Raw genomic sequence first — 18,694 nt, 5'->3', positions numbered from 1 at the left:
GTCAACAGCTCTCAGTCTCTCTCTGTTTTTTTTGTTTTTGTTTTTTTTTATTAGCAGTTAGGCTTGAAAAGCTCAGAATTATCAACAGAGGGACTTTAGCAATGTCTTTAACCGCATTAGGGCCGAGCATCTCGAATGACAATGGCTTTGCAGGCAGGTAGTATTAATATGTCTGCCACAGTGTGGAACTTTTTGGATTTAGCAACAAGTTCAGCAACAAGGTAATTGGCTTTGAGGGCTTCCTTGTTTACCTTTGTAGTTTTTCTCAAAAAAGTTGCCCGTTTCTCTGCGTTTTCACGAAGGCGAACAAAATAGTCCATCGACTAGTTTTGAAGCGACGGTTGTTTCGCTTGGAGATGACGTAGCTTCTCGTGTTGCGTTCAAGAACTGCTCGGATTTCTGACCATCAGTCACCTTGCTGTCCTCGACAATGTGTTGGAATAAAACACGGGGAGGCATGACTGCAGGGGTCGCGTTAACCGAATATTTTCCGTCGTTGACCGGTTTTTTAAAACGGTGACAGAAAAAACTGAAGTCAGTCTGTCATTTTGACAGGTTGCAATTCACACCCCAGACCACAGGGTGGCGAGTGAACATATTAATTAGCTATTGTCTCTCTTAATGCATGACGTCGTTGGCTATTCTGTCAGAATATTGTAGCGTCACCGGGGTCTGGCGGCGGCACCGTGATTGACACATCAACGCGAGGTTCTTATTGGTGCACCCGGTGTGCCGGCGCGTCATCCAATTGGTGGACTAGATTGCCGCCTGTGTATAGACACCAATCACATGACGTCGAAACTCCGCCCCCCTGACTGGAGTCGCCATATTATCCGTCAGCTCGTTGTGTTTACACATTACCGCTACCTACGTACATGCCTACTATTACGGCGTGTTTTTCTGCTCGTTAACATTAATAATCAAAATGGTGAAGGCGTGTGTGGTGGTTGGTTGCAGTAACAGAGAAGATAGACGGAGAGACTTGAAGTTCTACCGTATTCTGAGAGACCCGAAGTGGAGAGCGAGATGGACTGCTGTAGTTCGACAAGAAATCTGGGCACCAAACGATCACCACAGACTATATAGTAGTCATTTTATATCTGGTAAGATGCATTTAATATGTATTTAGAAGATTTTGGGCTGACAACCACAATTAAGATCATTGTGTGACGTTGGTGATTGGGGTCTATAAAGTTGCCTCTTTTTCTTTGGGGGTGGAGTTGTTGTTTTGTTGGTGTTGTTGGCGGTAAGCAGAGTAAAGAGAGGGAGAAAAATACCACGACTTGCGTGTCTAATTTTTCGCCGCCAAGCAAGCGTTACAATATTAATTAAAAATGAATGAAAACTGAATACTATTGAATATGTCATCATTATCATTTTAAAAATTTAAATGACGGGTAAAAATAGATTATGACTGGATTTTTATGACCCTGTCAGTCAAAATGACAGACAACGAAAATGTCTAGCGCAACCTCTGCTTGACTGTCGTCACATATGGATAAAAATGGAAAGGATTCGTGTTTATCGAATGACGAGTCTCATTAAATGATGTACAGCAGACGTGCTGTGGTCCACACTGTCGAGGACAGCAAGGTGGCTGATGGCTAGAAATCCGAGCAGTTCTTTAACGCAACAAGAGCAATAATTTGGATCATTTCTTGCAGCACACCTGATGATCTCTCACGGCACACTAGTGTGCCGCGGCACATTGGTTGAAAAACACTGAGTTAGATCATTGTTCTTTTGTTGTACTTAAATCCTCATTTATTTACTTTTTTTACACCGTTTGAGGCTCAGCTCAGGTATTTTTATGTTCCAACTAGTTCATCGATTATTCGACAACTAAAATAATCGATAGCTGCAGCCCTAATATAGTGTCATCATCAACCATCATTCAAATGCAAAAAATGACTAGAACACAGCACTGCAGCAAAGTGGAGACTGTGGAGCATTAAGTTAAAGTTATTTGTGTAGATCCAATGAAAATGGCAATATATAGTGTAGTTCCGATGAAAATGTGATACTGTTTATTCACGTCAAATAACATCTGCATTGTCTTTAAAAGCCTCTAGCAGTGGGATTTAAACCAACACCATACCAAACATTGTTTACCATCCTGACACTTGGTCTGCCCCCACACAAAAAGCCTTTTTGATAACAATCTTCCACATTCTTAACTGTGTTTTGTCCACTTGTTGCAATGATAAATAATCAAGTTTAAACGTCGAAATGTCATTTTAAAAATGTACAAATACCGAAGCCTGCCTGCCTGTCACTGAGCTCCATTCAATCTCGTCCTTCACCAATACAGTCGTACAAGTAAGCGGGTACCGCCGCTCTTCCAAAACGTTTTACCCGTCTAATAGAATGGAAATCATAAGAGTGTCATGAGTAAATTACTTACTTTAGTCACATTCTTCGGTGCTGGTCTTGCTACGGGACACCTTGCCACAGCAGTGACCAGTCTCGCTCGCCCCGCAGTAATATCAGGAGGCAGCAACTCCGGGGTAAATATTTGATGGATAGCCAACAACAGCCAATGAGAAGAGGTATTGAGCGCTCCGAGGCGGGACAAACACGACTCTGGCAGCTAATTGGTCAATCAGCTGTTTCCATGCTTGTCAGGGAAGGCTTTCTGGGAGTTGAGTCTTCTTCGAAGCTTTCTGGCGCTTTTGTTAGCCTAACCGGGCTATGTGTAAACTACAACTCCCAGCGTGCAACACGGCTATAACGGTCCCCCCCACACCCCCACAAGTTGTTTATTACAAATAAGAGTGAAGAAGAAAAAACACTGCGAACAGAAAAGGAGGAGGCATTGTATTCCCTAGTCTCGGCTTGTTTTGTTTAAATGACGTCACCCCTAAATGTGCAAAAATGAGTGATAAAATGGCTGGAATGTTACTAGGTTGTTATTGTCGAGAATCACGACTGATAGGAAAAGTACTACGAATATAACAATATGATTATAATATTTATTAACAAAGGCCTATTTGTACAACAACAAAAATCATTGACAACGTTGCAGACCGCCTGGTAATTATTCGTTAGATATGCAGGGACACCTAAAATGTATTAACCACTTGTTTACTAGAATGTATTTGTGCACAAATAGTAGTTTCCAACGTGCAGAATAAATAATCACTGAACTGCACGATACCTTATTTCAGTCGTGCAAAAGTGGTGACTTATGACTCTCATTGTCACTGAAATCATCGAATATTCTTCCAAGTGAAGAATGCGTGTCTATGAGGAAATATTTACGAGACTTTGACGTCTTTTAATCGCGTAATCATCAAGAAAGTGTGCATGGAGATGGCGAGGAGAAGGCGGAACATGTGTGCATGCGGAACTCGAGTCAAGAGAACGCGCAAAGAGAGGGAAATTTAAACTGTTGGGACCCGCTGTCAAAATAGCTGCTTTAGCACCGAACGGCTAACACAAATATCGAACAAGAGCGATAAATATGCGCGCTTTTTGTTCTAAGTGAAAATAACTCGTGATGCGACAGAATGGAGTTGTGCAATGACCAGGTAAACCTTTTAGTTGTTGTTGTTCTGCTCGGTGTTTTGCTAACTTTTAGCTTGGTTGCTAATTTAATTTTTAGTCCAGTGAACTTTTATCTCATCTGTGTGTGCATTTAGGGTGTAAAATAAAATTGGTCATTTCAGATATGCTTTCTGGGGGGGGGGGGATAATATTGTTTTAGATTGTAAAATTTGACATTCTTGTAGCTTTCAGACTCCCCCTCCAAAAACAGCTACATAGGAAGCTACTACAAGCCTCCGGAGAAGCTACAATCGATCCCAAAAGAGACTCCTGAGCCCCCGATCGACAATCCTGGGATTCAAAAGCCTAAACAGAGCAACCAGGGTACGCAAGGTGTTTATGTTTCTTTTTTTGTCAATGTCACCTAATAGGCCTGCACAATATATCGTTTGAACATCGCAGTGTGCGCATGCGCAATAATCCCATCGCAGAATTTATTAATTCTATAAAAAAAAAAAAAAAATTTAATGTAAACTTTTGTTTTTCTTCGTAAAATCAGCAATTGTGCAGTGACGTGGCTTCGTGGATCCTTTTTACACTGCTGGTCAAAAGTATTGGCACCCCTGCAATTCTCTCAGATAATGCTCACTTTCTCCCAGAAAATGATTGCAATTACAAATGTAGAGAGTACAAAGAGTAAGAGTACAAATGAGTATGAAAAAAAATAAATCATCATTTTGTTTTCACCTGATTCCGATCCTCTGAAAAATAGCGCGATCGGCCCAATTTCCGATCGTGTGATTGGATCATGACATCGCTAATGAATTCAATGTGGTCATAGTGAGTCAACCCAGTCTTCCCAAACAGAGCTATTCAAGTCTGGTAAAAATGTAATATCTCAATATATATCGCCAACCCCCCAAAAATCGCAATATCCATTTTTTCCCAATATCGTTCAGCCCTACCACCTAAGGTTTTATTTTACAAGTCGAGCATGATTTTCTCATTTCAGCTGTTGTGGATGCACTAAGGACTCTTCAGGAGAAAATAAAACGTCTGGAGCGGGAGCGTCTGCAAGCGAAGGAGAGGCAACAGGCGTCTGTTGCGACGACAAGTACCCTGTCTGTCATAGAAGGTGATAACAGGAAAGGTAAGTGCATGCTCAAGTCTACAAATGCAGCTAGAAACATCTTGAATTGTAAATACGTATCTTTTATAGAGCGGGATTCCAAATTGCAGTCTGTTGAGACTCGCTGTAAAATGCTTGAGAGGCAGCTTGACAGCATGCAGAAGATGGTAGCGGGCGCGAGGAAGGACAAGGATGACCAGACAACGGTACAAATGGAATCTAAATACAGTGATCCCGAGCTACTTCGCGCCCTTAGTCCATCACGGATTTTTTTTTTCCATTAAAAAATATAGATGAGCTGTCCCGATCCGAGTCTCACTCTCCCTCCTGCTGCTTTTCTTGGTCAGGCAGTGCACCGGAGTTGCTTATTAATGTTAGCGATGATTGACAGGCGTTAAGGTTTGATCTTGCCAGAGATACTTGGAAGCCGAAGCTTCAAAGCGCCGCATGCGTCAATCATCGTTTAACTAGTTAAACAGTTGCTGTGGCAAGTCATTGTGTATAAGTGATCAGCTTGAGCGGATTTGAGTGGACTTGCTCAATGTAGCACTTAATAAATACAAGCATTTTTCTACTTGATTCATGTTTATAAATAATGTGGTGGTACAGTAACATGTTTAAAACTTATCATAATTGTTACATTTGAAGTGCTTAAAAACCATTTATTAATATGCGTACACATACAGTCATGTGAAAAAATTAGGACACACCATGAAATATTCAGTTCTTTATTAAGAAATGTTCACATATCAATCTTGTTTTTCCTTTTCTCAGGAGAATAAAGTGATTTAATTGCATGCAAAAATTAACATTGTTTTACTCATGAAACCAAATATGTCAACAAAAATGCATATTCTAACTGAGGAAAAAGTTAGGACACCCTACTAGCTTATAGCTAGTGTTACCTCCTTTAGCTGAAATAACATAAGTGAGACTCTTTTTGTAGTCATTTACCAGTCTTTGACATCGTTCTGAAGAAAGTTTGCCCCACTCCTCAATGCAGAATTCTTTCAGCTGTGAGATGTTTGAAGGTTTCTTGCATATACAGCCCGTTTCAAGTCACCCCACAGCATCTCAGTGGGATTAAAATCTGGGTTTTGACTCGGCCATTCCAGGACTCTCCATTTCTTCCTTTTCAGCCAGTCCTTGGTGGATTTACTGGTACATTTTGGGCCATTGTCATGTTGCAGGGTCCAGTTTCGCCTCAGGTTTAATTTTTTTCACAGCTGCTTTCACATGTTCCTCAAACACCCTCTGATACACGATAGAATTCATGGTGGATTCTACGATAGTGAGCTGGCCAGGTCCTGCTGAAGCAAAGCATCCCCAAACCATGACACTTCCACCTCCATGCCTTACAATTGGTATAAGCCTCTTTTCCTGGAATGGTCTATTGGGTTCACGCCAAACATGTTCTCTGTTCTGGTGTCCAAATAATTCAATTTTAGAACATTATTCCACAAGTCCTGGTTTTTGTCTACATTCACTCTGGCAAACGTCAGTCCGGCTTTCATGTTCTTCTTGGAGAGCAAAGCTTTCCTCCTTGCACACCCCCCATGAAAGTTAAACTTGTGAAGTCTCTTTCTGATTGTAGAGGCATGCACTTTCACATCAACAGTAGCAATAGCCTGCTATAGGTCCCGTGACGACATTTTAGGGTTTTTGGAGACTTGTTTTAGCATCTTGCGGTCTGCTCTCGGGGTAAACTTGCTTGGACGGCCAGACCTGGGCATGTTGGCAGTTGTTTTGAATGTCCTCCTCTCGTAGACTATTTTCCGGGCAGTGGATTGGCTGATTTTATATTCTTTTGAGTTCTTTTGAAATCCCTTACCAGACTTATAAGCGTCTACAATCTTCTTTCTGAAGGTCTCAGACAGCTCCTTTGATCTCACCACGGTGTTTTCTCTCACTTCTACAGTCAGGGGCACACATAACTAAATGTGAGGTTTAAATAACGCAAGCCTCCTTCAAAACACTGGGTAATGATGTTCTAATCATGTGCGCCTGATGTGATACCCCTGTGTGTGATTTTAGCCATTTTAAGTAGGATTGAATGTGGGGGTGTCCTAATTTATTCCTGAACAGAACATTTTTATTTAAAATTACATTATACAGAAAGTTATAAAATCTTTTTTTTTTTCAGTTTTAATTGGTTAGTTCTATGACTTGAATCTCTCAAAATTGTTAAAATTGATATTAAATATCAATATGACTAAATATTTTCGGAAAGACACAGGCTTCCATTGAGTATCCTCTAATTTTTTCACATGACTGTACATACATAAGTTTTTTTAAATTATAATTTGGGGGAAAAAAAGTGAAAAAAAAATATGTATCTTTTTCCAATGCAAAATCTAAATAAATATATTGAACACAAACACAAAAAATTTAGGGGATGCGCTACTTCGCGGTTTTTCACTTATTGCGGCGTGATCTGTTCCCCATTAACCACGAAAAATGAGGGATCACAGTACTTCGATACAAAGAATAAAAATTAAATTCATTTTAACTTCTGCACAGAAGCAGCTGCAGCAGGAGAAGCAGCCAAACAACTCAGACAACCAAATTCAACGCGAAAAGCTGCAGCAACTTGAATCTGAGTGTCTCAAATTGAGCAGGACGCAAAACCTGTCAGATGTAAGATGATGACTACATGTAATTACCTCGAACTGAGTAATTTTTTTGGTATAGTTTTTATTTTTGGCTCTATTTTTGACAGATGAAACTTGCTGTTCTCGAGCAAAAGCTTTTAAAGGAGGAGCACGAGCGTAAACTTGTGCTAGAGAAAGCAGGCCAGGTAAGTTCAAACCATTGGTTGAGTTTGACTTTTGGGGCATGGGGGGGCACAACATGTTGATGACCCCGAAACGCAGTGTCAGCAATAAAATTAACTTACAAGAATATTTATATAATAATAAGTTGACAATGAGCGTTTTTTGTTTCCCATCGTTCTTGAGGGGAATTCTAAATCAGGCTGTTTAGGCAATACTTTTCACCAAGATCGTCATCGATTGAATATGGTTCGCCCGCCGATGTCGTGCCAATGTAGTTACCCCAGTCAAAAATTGTATCCCCTGGGCGGAGCCATATGGAGGTAGAGTTGTGTCTTTATTATTCAATCCCAAAAAAGTTGCTTCAATTAAAAAAAAAAAAAATTGTTTGAATCAAAATCTATATTTTCAATCAAAAAAAGTCGCTTCATTCAAAAGAATGCAAAAATAAATTTGAAACTAAAAAAAATGCATATGAAAGCTATTTTTATTTATTTTTTTTTTTTTTAATTAATTTTTTTTTTTTTTTTTGAAGCAACTTTTTTGATTGAAGTAATGTTGATTTGGGCCACATTTTGGCTTGGACGATTTTGTCTTTATTATTCAATCCAAAAATAAGTTGCTTCAAAAATATATTTTCAAAAAGAAAAATCACTTCAATCAAAAAAAAGAAAATTTTCATTCATAGAAAAAGTTTTTGAATGCGGAAAAATATTTGAGATTGAAAAATTTTCATTTGAACACTTAATTTTTCATTGAAAAGGTTTTCTTTGATTGCAATCCTTTTTGAGTTAGGGCCATATTATGGGTAGGACATTTGTGTATAAATCATTCAATCCCCAAAAAGTTCAAATCAATCAAAAAAAAACAACTTTCAAAGTAAAAAAATCATTTGAAAAATAAAATTGCCCTCCTCTAGTTTTTTTTTTTTTTTTTTTTTGAAAATTATAAACAAATGACCATCTAAGGTGCAAGTCACATGATCTGTTCGAAAAATCATTTTGACCCATTATAAATTTTTTTTGTTGTTGTTTCATTTCATTCATTTTTGTTGCAGTTTTATTGCTTTACAACTTTTATATATATAGGAAAGTCAATTTCATGCAATGACACTTTTCGGCCACTGGGGGGAGCCCCCTTAAAATCCGCTTATGGTTCAAACCACTCCTATGTTTCACCTTTGGAACTTTTGGACCTAAAACATGATGTGTTGTAACAATAACTTTCACACTGTGCGTCCACAGCTCCAGCGGGAGTTGGACATCAACCTCCGACTGGCTTCACCAACTGCTCTCCGGCAGACTAAGCCAAAGATCATCTCTCAGAGAGCTACCTTGGTATTGCTTAAAGGTCTTGATTAAATGTTCTTGAGGATGAAGCAGAGATAACTGTCAGTGTTCTATTTCAGAAATCCCCGAGGCCCAATGAGTCACCGTCACCAAGGCATAAAAAGATTCCCTTTGTGGCTGGAATGGTAAGAGCGCAAGAATCTAACATACGTAGCGGTACACGATAACGTTGAAGAGTTTTAATTGTTCTCCCAGTCGACCAGCCCGAGCCACTCAGTACACGCCAACGTGCAGAGCATTCTACACATGATAAAGCACCACCAGCCTCAGCTTTGCGAGCGGGTGAACGCCCTCCACCGCTCGCACAGCTGCAGCGCCAAGAAGAGCCTCCGAATGGACGGCCCCACGGTGGCCGAGCGGGACCGGGAGCCCCCCGAACCCGCCGTCCAATCGCCAGGCTCGTTGTCCGACCTCCTCCTGGCCCTGCAAGACGAGCTGGGGCAGATGGGCTTGTGAGTACGGCAGAGACGATCGTCATCACGCACGTGTCACGCTTTGACGTTTGTGTGCATGTTGTCAGTGAACATCAGGAGTTGATACGTCAGCTCGACGCGACTCAGCATAGGGAGCAGAGGCACGAACTGCAGAAAGAACTGGAAAATATGGTGGCCAGGATGGACAAAAAAGGGGCACAGATCATTAAGCTGAAGAAACACCAGCAGACAGTAAGAGAATAACTTTTTTCCGTCTAATTTCTAAAATTACTCAAGGACTTTAAGCAACACATGTAAACAGACGTATACTTTTTCCTCTGCAATCAAGGGCGTAGGTTTACATAGGCATGGTAGGGACATAACACTACCAACTTTTCAGGATGCTCAAATTGTCCCCACCAACTTTTAAGCAACCTTATTTGCATTATATAATGACTTCAGTTATATAGGTAAATTAGATTGTCTTCCAATATGTAGTAAGGATAGAATTGACCCTACCATTATTAAGTGAATAATTGTTTTTCATTATGATCAGACTTAAATTTATCCTTTTCACTTGCTGAATGTGCCAGTCCATTTTTTCCCCTCACACACACACACACACACACACACACACACACACACATGCAAACACAGCCCAGACAGAAATACAACATGTGGACAACATGCCGCCTCCTCCACCGCCTTCGAAGAGGAGGGATATTATTAGAAGTTTTATTTTGGCCAGCAGCAGCCAGTGCTAGGGTTGTTCCGATCATGTGTTTTTTGCTCCCGATCCGATCCCGATCGTTTTAGTTTGAGTATCTGCCGATCCCGATATTTCCCGATCCGATTGATTTTTTTTTTGCTCCCGATTCAATTCCAATCATTCCCGATAATTTTTGCCGATCATATACATTTTGGCAATGCATTAAGAAAAAAATGAATAAAACTCGGACGAATATATACATTCAACATACAGTACATAAGTACTGTATTTGTTTATTATGAAAATAAATCCTCAAGATGGCATTTACATTGTTAACATTCTTTCTGTGAGAGGGATCCACGGATAGAAGGATTTGTAATTCTTAAAGGATAAATGTGACTTTGTATATTGTGACTAAATATTGTCATCTAGTGTATTTGTTGAGCTTTCAGTAAATGATACTGTAGCCATTTAACTGTTCTGCCCAAATGCATGGTGGGAAGTGCAACCATGACTGTGCGTAGTGGCACCAATTGATATATCTTCTCTGCGTTGGGAAATAACATAGGGTGTAAAGAAAAAGATCAACTACTACCTTGCTTCCCCACATTGCTTCCCACGATACTTCTAATTGTTGTGAGGGGCATTGTATGGCTTTAGCCAATTAAAAAAAGGCGTCAAAGACTGCCAAAATTCACTCTACTCATTTTACGCTGCCTTTTAGCTCTATATATAGGTAAAACAACGCCATTTATAGATTGAATGCGACAATGCGTGAGTAGGTCATGCAGCGCATGCGTTAATTGCATTAAATATTTTAACGTGATTTATTTTTAATAAATCAATTACCGCCGTTAACGCGATAAATTTGATAGCCCTACTTTAAGCCAAAACTGAAGACTCTGAGTGTAAGTCATTTTGTCTGTAACGTTAAATACAATTAGAAAACGATTAAAAAAAAAAATTATATATATATTAAAAAAAGGCATGTCCGATATTTTTTTGCCGATTCCGATACTTTGAAAATAACGCGATCGGATGCCGATCGATCGGGACATCTTTAGCAGCCACTGTAAATAATGTAAAAAGACGTCAATGTTGTGGAAGTGGGGAACACACCACTAAATTTTGGTATTGAAAGTCTGACCAGCATCAGAGTTAGCCCAACATTAACTGAATTTGCTAACCTGGAAAACTCGAGTAGGAAGCTGCTTGGAGAGAAGTGTCCTCCTGTATTTGTTTTCTACCGTTAACGTTAATTAAACGATGAGAAATGTAGTGAACCGAGGTTTAGCCCTTCTCGCCAATTTTTTCATTTGTATGTTATTTATGTGGTCTTAAAGCAGCCCAATGGAGCTTTCATTTTATTGTTGATTTTGGCTATGCTTGTGGACAAAAGCAGTAGTGTTTTACCTGAAGGAAGGCTCCATTTTTGTTGTTTTTTTTGTCCCTCTCTGACTAATACGTTTTTTTCCAGTATACAGTGCCTTGCAAAAGTATTCGGCCCCCTTGAACCTTGCAACCTTTCGCCACATTTCAGGCTTCAAACATAAAGATATAAAATTTTAATTTTTTGTCAAGAATCAACAACAAGTGGGACACAATCGTGAAGTGGAACAAAATTTATTGGATAATTTAAACTTTTTTAACAAATAAAAAACTGAAAAGTGGGGCGTGCAATATTATTCGGCCCCCTTGCGTTAATACTTTGTAGCGCCACCTTTTGCTCCAATTACAGCTGCAAGTCGCTTGGGGTATGTTTCTATCAGTTTTGCACATCGAGAGACTGACATTCTTGCCCATTCTTCCTTGCAAAACAGCTCGAGCTCAGTGAGGTTGGATGGAGAGTGTTTGTGAACAGCAGTTTTCAGCTCTTTCCACAGATTCTCGATTGGATTCAGGTCTGGACTTTGACTTGGCCATTCTAACACCTGGATACGTTTATTTTTGAACCATTCCATTGTAGATTTGGCTTTTATGTTTTGGATCATTGTCCTGTTGGAAGATAAATCTCCGTCCCAGTCTCAGGTCTTGTGCAGATACCAACAGGTTTTCTTCCAGAATGTTCCTGTATTTGGCTGCATCCATCTTCCCGTCAATTTTAACCATCTTCCCTGTCCCTGCTGAAGAAAAGCAGGCCCAAACCATGATGCTGCCACCACCATGTTTGACAGTGGGGATGGTGTGTTCAGGGTGATGAGCTGTGTTGCTTTTACGCCAAACATATCGTTTTGCATTGTGGCCAAAAAGTTCAATTTTGGTTTCATCTGACCAGAGCACCTTCTTCCACATGTTTGGTGTGTCTCCCAGGTGGCTTGTGGCAAACTTTAAACGAGACTTTTTATGGATATCTTTGAGAAATGGCTTTCTTCTTGCCACTCTTCCATAAAGGCCAGATTTCTGCAGTGTACGACTGATTGTTGTCCTATGGACAGACTCTCCCACCTCACCTCAGCTGTAGATCTCTGCAGTTCATCCAGAGTGATCATGGGCCTCTTGGCTGCATCTCTGATCAGTTTTCTCCTTGTTTGAGAAGAAAGTTTAGAAGGACGGCCGGGTCTTGGTAGATTTGCAGTGGTCTGATGCTCCTTCCATTTCAATATGATGGCTTGCACAGTGCTCCTTGAGATGTTTAAAGCTTGGGAAATCTTTTTGTATCCAAATCCGGCTTTAATCTTCTCCACAACAGTATCTCGGACCTGCCTGGTGTGTTCCTTGGTTTTCATAATGCTCTCTGCACTTTAAACAGAACCCTGAGACTATCACAGAGCAGGTGCATTTATACGGAGACTTGATTACACACAGGTGGATTCTATTTATCATCATCGGTCATTTAGGACAACATTGGATCATTCAGAGATCCTCACTGAACTTCTGGAGTTTGCTGCACTGAAAGTAAAGGGGCCGAATAATATTGCACGCCCCACTTTTCAGTTTTTTATTTGTTAAAAAAGTTTAAATTATCCAATAAATGTTGTTCCACTTCACGATTGTGTCCCACTTGTTGTTGATTCTAGACAAAAAAATTAAATTTCATATCTTTATGTTTGAAGCCTGAAATGTGGCGAAAGGTTGCAAGATTCAAGGGGGCCGAATACTTTTGCAAGGCACTGTACAAACCCAAGCAAAAAGTATGGAATTACCAGTCTTGGACGAGCACTCACGCAGACATTTTATCATGTAGAACAAACTCTGATAGAAAGCTTGAAAAAAATAATGAATTAGTTCAAAAGTGCAACTCTTTAGCATTCAGAAACACTAAAAGAAATGAAAAAAAAACATTGTGGTGGTCAGTAAATGTTACTTATATAGAGCAAGTGCAGGGAAATATATATTGAATCCCTTCATTTTCAGGAAAAAAAATGGAATCATGAGAAACAAAGAAATAATATCTGCATTGGACCAGGCGATGATGCTGAAACTTTTGTTTGGTGCTGGTCCAATGCAGATTCTTGACTCTTGACAAGGTGATGAATCTGGAACTTTGGTTTGGTGCTGTTCCAGTGAGATTTACAAAGATGACTGCCTAAAGAAAACAATCAAAATTCCCTCAGTCCTTGATGATATGGTGCTGCATGTCAGGCAAAGGCACTGGGAAGATGGCTGTGGTTAAATCTTTAATAAATGCCTAAGTTTACATTGAAATTTTTGACAGCTTTCTTATCCCTTCTATTGAAAATATGTTTGTCATTTTCCAAGATGACAATGGATCATGCCACAGAGCTAAAACTGTTAAAGCATTACTTGGAGAAAGACTCATCCAGTCAATGTCATGGCCTGCAAATAGCCCAGATCTCAACCCTATTGAAAACCTGTGGTGGAAATTGAAGAAAATGGTCCACATACAGCAAGACTCCGACATGCAAGGATGATCTGGCAACTGCAATCAAAGAGAGCTGGCAACAAATTGATGAAGAATACTCATCAAGTCCATGCCTCAGAGACTGCAAGCTGTCATAAAAGTCAGAGGTGGTGCACCTAAATACTAGAGATGTGTTTTGAGTGTTATTTCGTTGTTTGTTTCTCATGATTCCATATTTTTTTCCTCGGAATGGAGTGATTCCATATTTATTTTCCTGCACCTTTAAAAGTAATAATAATAGAAATACAAAAAGTAACATTTACTGACCACCACAATGTTTTCATTCATTTCTTTTAGTGTTTCTGAATGCTAAAGAGTTAAAAAGCAAGGCTCCGACCTGTAAGGATGTTCTGGCAACTGCAATCAAAGAGAGTTGGCACCAAATTGATGACGAATACTCATGAAGTCCATGCCTCAGAGACTGCAAGCTGTCATAAAAGCCAGAGGTGGTGCTACTAAATACGAGAGATGTTTTGTTATTTCTTTGTTTGTTTCTCATGATTCCATATTTATTTTCCTCAAAATGGAGTGATTCCATATATATTTCCCTGTACTTGCTCTATAAAAGTAACATTTACTGACCATCACAATGTTTTTTATTCATTTCTTTTATTGTTTGTGAATGCTAAAGAGTTGCACTTTTGAACTAATTAATTATTTTTTCAAGTTTTTTATCTGAGTTAGTTCTACATGATAAAATGTCTGAGTGAGTGCTCGTCCGAGACTGGTGATTCCATACTTTTTTGCTAGGGATTGTATTTAAATTCTTTATTCAGACAAGTCGTGTTGAGTGCTCTTAAGAAAGTGCTTATTTTTTGCATTCCTGAATAGTTTGGAGATTATTAACAAGTATTTATTTAACGTATATGTTAATATAATTTCTTATGTTCAAATATTGTAATTTAAATTTGCTAATAAAATCCAGACATTTATTCTAAAAGTTTTCAAAATGTTTCTTTAGTAGTTTTTGAAAGCAAAGGTTTGAATCGAACGGCGAATCACCTGAACCAATACATAAGAACGTTAGTATACAGTGGGGCAAATAAGTATTTAGTCAACCACTAATTGTGCAAGTTCTCCCACTTGAAATATTAGAGACAGAATGTGAAAAAAAAACAAAACAGAAAATCACAATGTTTGATTTTTAAAGAATTTATTTGCAAATCATGGTGGAAAATTAGTATTTGGTCTATACCAAAAGTTCATCTCAATACTTTTGCTTTGTACACTGTTGCTGGTATTTTGGCCCATTCCTCCATGCAGATCTCCTCTATAGCAGTGATGTTTTAGGGCTGTCGTTGGGCAACACGGACTTTCAACTTCCTCCACAGATTTTTTATGGGGTTGAGATCGGGAGACTGGCTAGGCCACTCCAGGACCTTGAAATGCTTCTTACGAAGCCACTCTTTTGTTGCCCTGGCTGTGTGTTTGGGATCATTGTCATGCTGAAAGACCCAGCCACGTCTCATCTTCAATGCCCTTGCTGATGGAAGAATATTTTCACTCAAAATCTCTCGATACATGGCCCCATTCATTCATTCCTTTACAAAGATCAGTCGTCCTGGTCCCTTTGCAGAAAAACAGCCCCAAAGCATGATGTTTCCACCCCCATGCTTCACAGTGGGTATGGTGCAATTCAGTATTCTTTTCCCTCCAAACACGAGAACCTGTGTTTCTACCAAAAGTTCTATTTTGGTTTCATCTGACCATAACGCATTCTCCCAGTCTTCTTCTGGATCATCCAAATGCTCTCTAGCAAACCGCAGACGGGCCTGGACGTGTACTTTCTTCAGGAGTGGGACATGTCTGGCACTGCAGGATTTGAGCACTGGCGGCGTATTGTTACTGTGGTCCCAGCTCTCTGTAGGTCATTCAGTAGGTCCCCCCGTGTGGTTCTGGGATTTTTGCTCACCGTTCTTGTTATCATTTTGACGCCACGGGATGAGGAGGGAGTTGAAAGTCAGTGTTGCCCAACAATAGCCCCAAAACATCACTGCTCTAGAGGAGCTCTGCATGGAGGAATGGGCCAAAATACCAGCAACAGTGTGTGAAAAGCATGTGAAGAGTTACAGAAAACGTTTGGCCTCCGTTATTGCCAACAAAGAGTACATCACAAAGTATTGAAATGTACTTTTGGTATTGACCAAATACTTATTTTCCACCACGATTTGCAAATAAATTCTTTAAAAATCAAACAATGTGATTGTCTGGGTTTTTTTCCCCCACATTCTGTCTGTCATGGTTGAGGTTTACCCATGTTGACAATTATAGGCCTCTCTAATATTTTCAAGTGGGAGAACTTGCACAATTAGTGGTTGACTAAATACTTATTTGCCCCACTGTATGTCAATGCAAATTTATTTTGCAATGATCATTTAGCCTCTCAATTTATTAGATCCATATTCGTAAGAAACACAGCCCTGACCACCATTCACCCAATCAGTTTGGCCTTATTAATGTCCCGTCCCCAGCAAAGGTGTACATGCTGATATATCGTCGTCCCCCCAAATTTGAGACCAAACCTAGACCCTTGTCTGCAATAAATTAATACTAATACTTAAAATAACCTGTACAACGCCACATTTCGAAGCCTGACATCTATCATTATTATTCCTGAAAGTTGACCCAGCAGTCACGGGCCACCAACAAGGTAACCAAGAAGCCGTCCACCTCTCCTGCAAGAAGCAAACATCACCAAGATAGGCCAAGCAGCGTAGGTCAGCAGAGTCTCCACATTCTCAGGGAGACACAGAAGCTTCGGAACTGCCTCAAACAAGACGATATCTGCTGGGAAGTGTAGTCATGACTGCAATGGACCAGTCTATGTATTTAAATGTTTTAATGATTAATTGTATATTTCGTATTGTACATTATGAATAAAGCATATTTTCGACATTTTTTTTTTTGCCTGGTACTGCAATAATTAACCACATAACGGCAATGTTGAGCCAGCGACGTAGTGCTGATTTTAGCCACACGATGGTGGTGTTGAGCCAGCTACATACAAGTCGGAAATGTAATTTCTTTGGGAATAGGAAACAACATGAAACCTGAGTAGATGGAGTAAGAAAAAAAATCACAGCAGTTGAGAAGGAGCCATGTTAAAGTTAGTGCATGAGCAGTCGCTTACTGCTGAGTCATCAGTTGGTTTCCTGTATATTCAAGTCAAAAGTGCAGTCTTGCTTCCTCTTAAGTGAGGTCTGATTTCTGAATTCCCACTGTATTCGGATTTTTTTTTTTTATGTTGCACAGCTGACGTTTAGTGCGAGAACGCTGGGTTTTTGTTGGTCTGCCCCTCAATTAGATAAGCATGATGACTGGATGCCCAAATCAGATTTGCTGAGCTGTAACCATGGGCAGATCCAGCCCATTCCACCGAATCCTATCCTCAAACTAGTACTAGTGATCATTCACAAACACAGTTAGGGTCATACTGAACTAATTGCCCAAAAATTCAGGTTTCACAAGGGGAACAAGAGTGCAACAGTGAAATAAATAAAAATTGAAATATATAAATGTTGAAATGAATAAATATATAGTGGAATAAATAAATGTTGAAAAATTTAACAAAGTTATAAAAATATATATATACAAATTGAAATACATAAATATTGAAATAAAGGGTTTTTAATGACACATGTAGTAATTTGCGTATTTAATTTTTGCACTCCTGGTCCTCCATAATGAACAAGAGTGAAAGAAACAAGTGAAATAAATGTTGAAATAAAAATTGAAATATAGAAATGCGGAAATATATATTGGAATAAATGAATGTTGAAATAAAAATTGAAATTAAAAGTGAAACATACAAATTGAAATATTGAAATAAATGTTGGAATAAATATTGAAATAGCTTTTTAATGACATTAATTTGTGTATTAGTTTTTGCACTCCTGATCCTCCTTAGGGAACAAGAGTGCAAGAATGAAATAAGTAAAATGTTGAAATAAAAATTGAAATATAGAAGTTATGAAATATATATTGGAATAAATGTTGAGATAAATAAAAAATTATAGAAATTGAAACAAATACATATTGGAATAAATGTTGCAATAAATATTGAAATAGCTTTTTAATTACATTTGATAATTTGTGTATTTAAAATTACTGCAAAAATTAAATACACAATTAAATATTGTCATTAAAATGCTATTTCAATATTTATTTTTTTCCCAATGATTTCAATTGATACTTTTTTGCTTTTTTTTTTTTTCAACTTTTAATTATTTTAATATGTATATATTTCACTTTGTATTTATTTCAACATTTCATTTTTGTATTTATTTCATTCTTGCACTCTTGTTCCCTTTGGAGGCCCAGGAGTGCAAAAATTAAATACACAAATTATTAAATGTGTCATTAAAAAGCTTCTCTTTCAATTTTTATTTAAACATTTCTATATGTAGTTCAATTTTTATTTCAACATTTATTTCACTTATTTCATTCTTGCACTCTTCCCAATGGAGGACCGGGAGAGCAAAAATACACAATTCTATGCATCATTAAAAAGCTTCTATTTCAATATTTATTTCAACATTTATGTATTTATTTCAATTTGTATTTCACAATGTATTTCAATATGTATTTATTTCAATTTGTATTTTTTTCAATTGTTTTTATTTAAACATTCCACTATATATTTTTTTTTCCCCCCTCTTGCACTCGTTCCCCTTATGAAATCTGAATTTTTTGACAATTAGTTGAGTATGACCCTAAAGTCTTCACCTAAAATGCTTGTTTTGCCTATAAGTTATAAAAAAATATTTCGAGCTCATTCAGGATTGCTGTGGACCGAAATCCAAAAATAAGGGTTTGCGGGCCAGTTGGGAAGACGAACAAGCTGCATAAACATACTTGTCACCAGAGAATGCAGTCACGTGGTTGTCACATTTTGGCTGATAGGCAGAAAACTTCAGTGACCCTGGAAACTGGGTGTTTCCTTTCAGGAGAACAATGTCAAAATATGTGGGTAAAC

General features: G+C 38.6%; 2 protein-coding genes across 4 annotated transcripts in view; one reads left to right on the top strand and one right to left on the bottom strand.

Annotated features, from left to right (window-relative positions):
- sesn1 (sestrin 1) overlaps positions 1 to 2,518 on the bottom strand; it is a 156,846-nt gene extending 154,328 nt beyond the window's left edge. Inside the window, exon 1 of the mRNA XM_057823216.1 lies at positions 2,405 to 2,518. The gene's annotated coding sequence lies outside the window, so the exon portion shown is untranslated. The remainder of the gene's footprint in view (positions 1 to 2,404) is intronic.
- A 627-nt stretch (positions 2,519 to 3,145) lies between these two features.
- On the top strand, positions 3,146 to 16,607 carry cep57l1 (centrosomal protein 57, like 1). 3 transcript variants are annotated; one of them, XM_057822558.1, is made up of 11 exons: positions 3,146 to 3,530; positions 3,732 to 3,870; positions 4,499 to 4,636; positions 4,706 to 4,821; positions 7,136 to 7,252; positions 7,335 to 7,412; positions 8,631 to 8,723; positions 8,795 to 8,860; positions 8,931 to 9,187; positions 9,256 to 9,400; positions 14,017 to 14,502. In XM_057822558.1, the coding sequence occupies exons 1-11, from the start codon at positions 3,510 to 3,512 to the stop codon at positions 14,023 to 14,025; spliced, it is 1,179 nt and encodes a 392-aa protein (XP_057678541.1). In that variant the 5' UTR covers positions 3,146 to 3,509; the 3' UTR covers positions 14,026 to 14,502. The 3 variants fall into 3 exon arrangements, with proteins under 3 accessions (XP_057678541.1, XP_057678540.1, XP_057678539.1); XM_057822557.1 differs by lacking the exon at positions 14,017 to 14,502 and adding an exon at positions 16,340 to 16,607 and having other exon boundaries at positions 3,152 to 3,530; positions 7,139 to 7,252; XM_057822556.1 differs by lacking the exon at positions 14,017 to 14,502 and adding an exon at positions 16,340 to 16,607 and having other exon boundaries at positions 3,154 to 3,530.
- The last annotated feature ends 2,087 nt before the right edge of the window (positions 16,608 to 18,694 follow it).

The sequence above is a fragment of the Corythoichthys intestinalis genome, chromosome 19, assembly GCF_030265065.1.
Source record: "Corythoichthys intestinalis isolate RoL2023-P3 chromosome 19, ASM3026506v1, whole genome shotgun sequence".
NCBI classification, from domain to species: Eukaryota; Metazoa; Chordata; class Actinopteri; order Syngnathiformes; family Syngnathidae; genus Corythoichthys; species Corythoichthys intestinalis.
The sequence above is the reverse complement of the archived record's forward strand: the minus strand, read 5'-3'. Positions and strand labels throughout refer to the sequence as shown.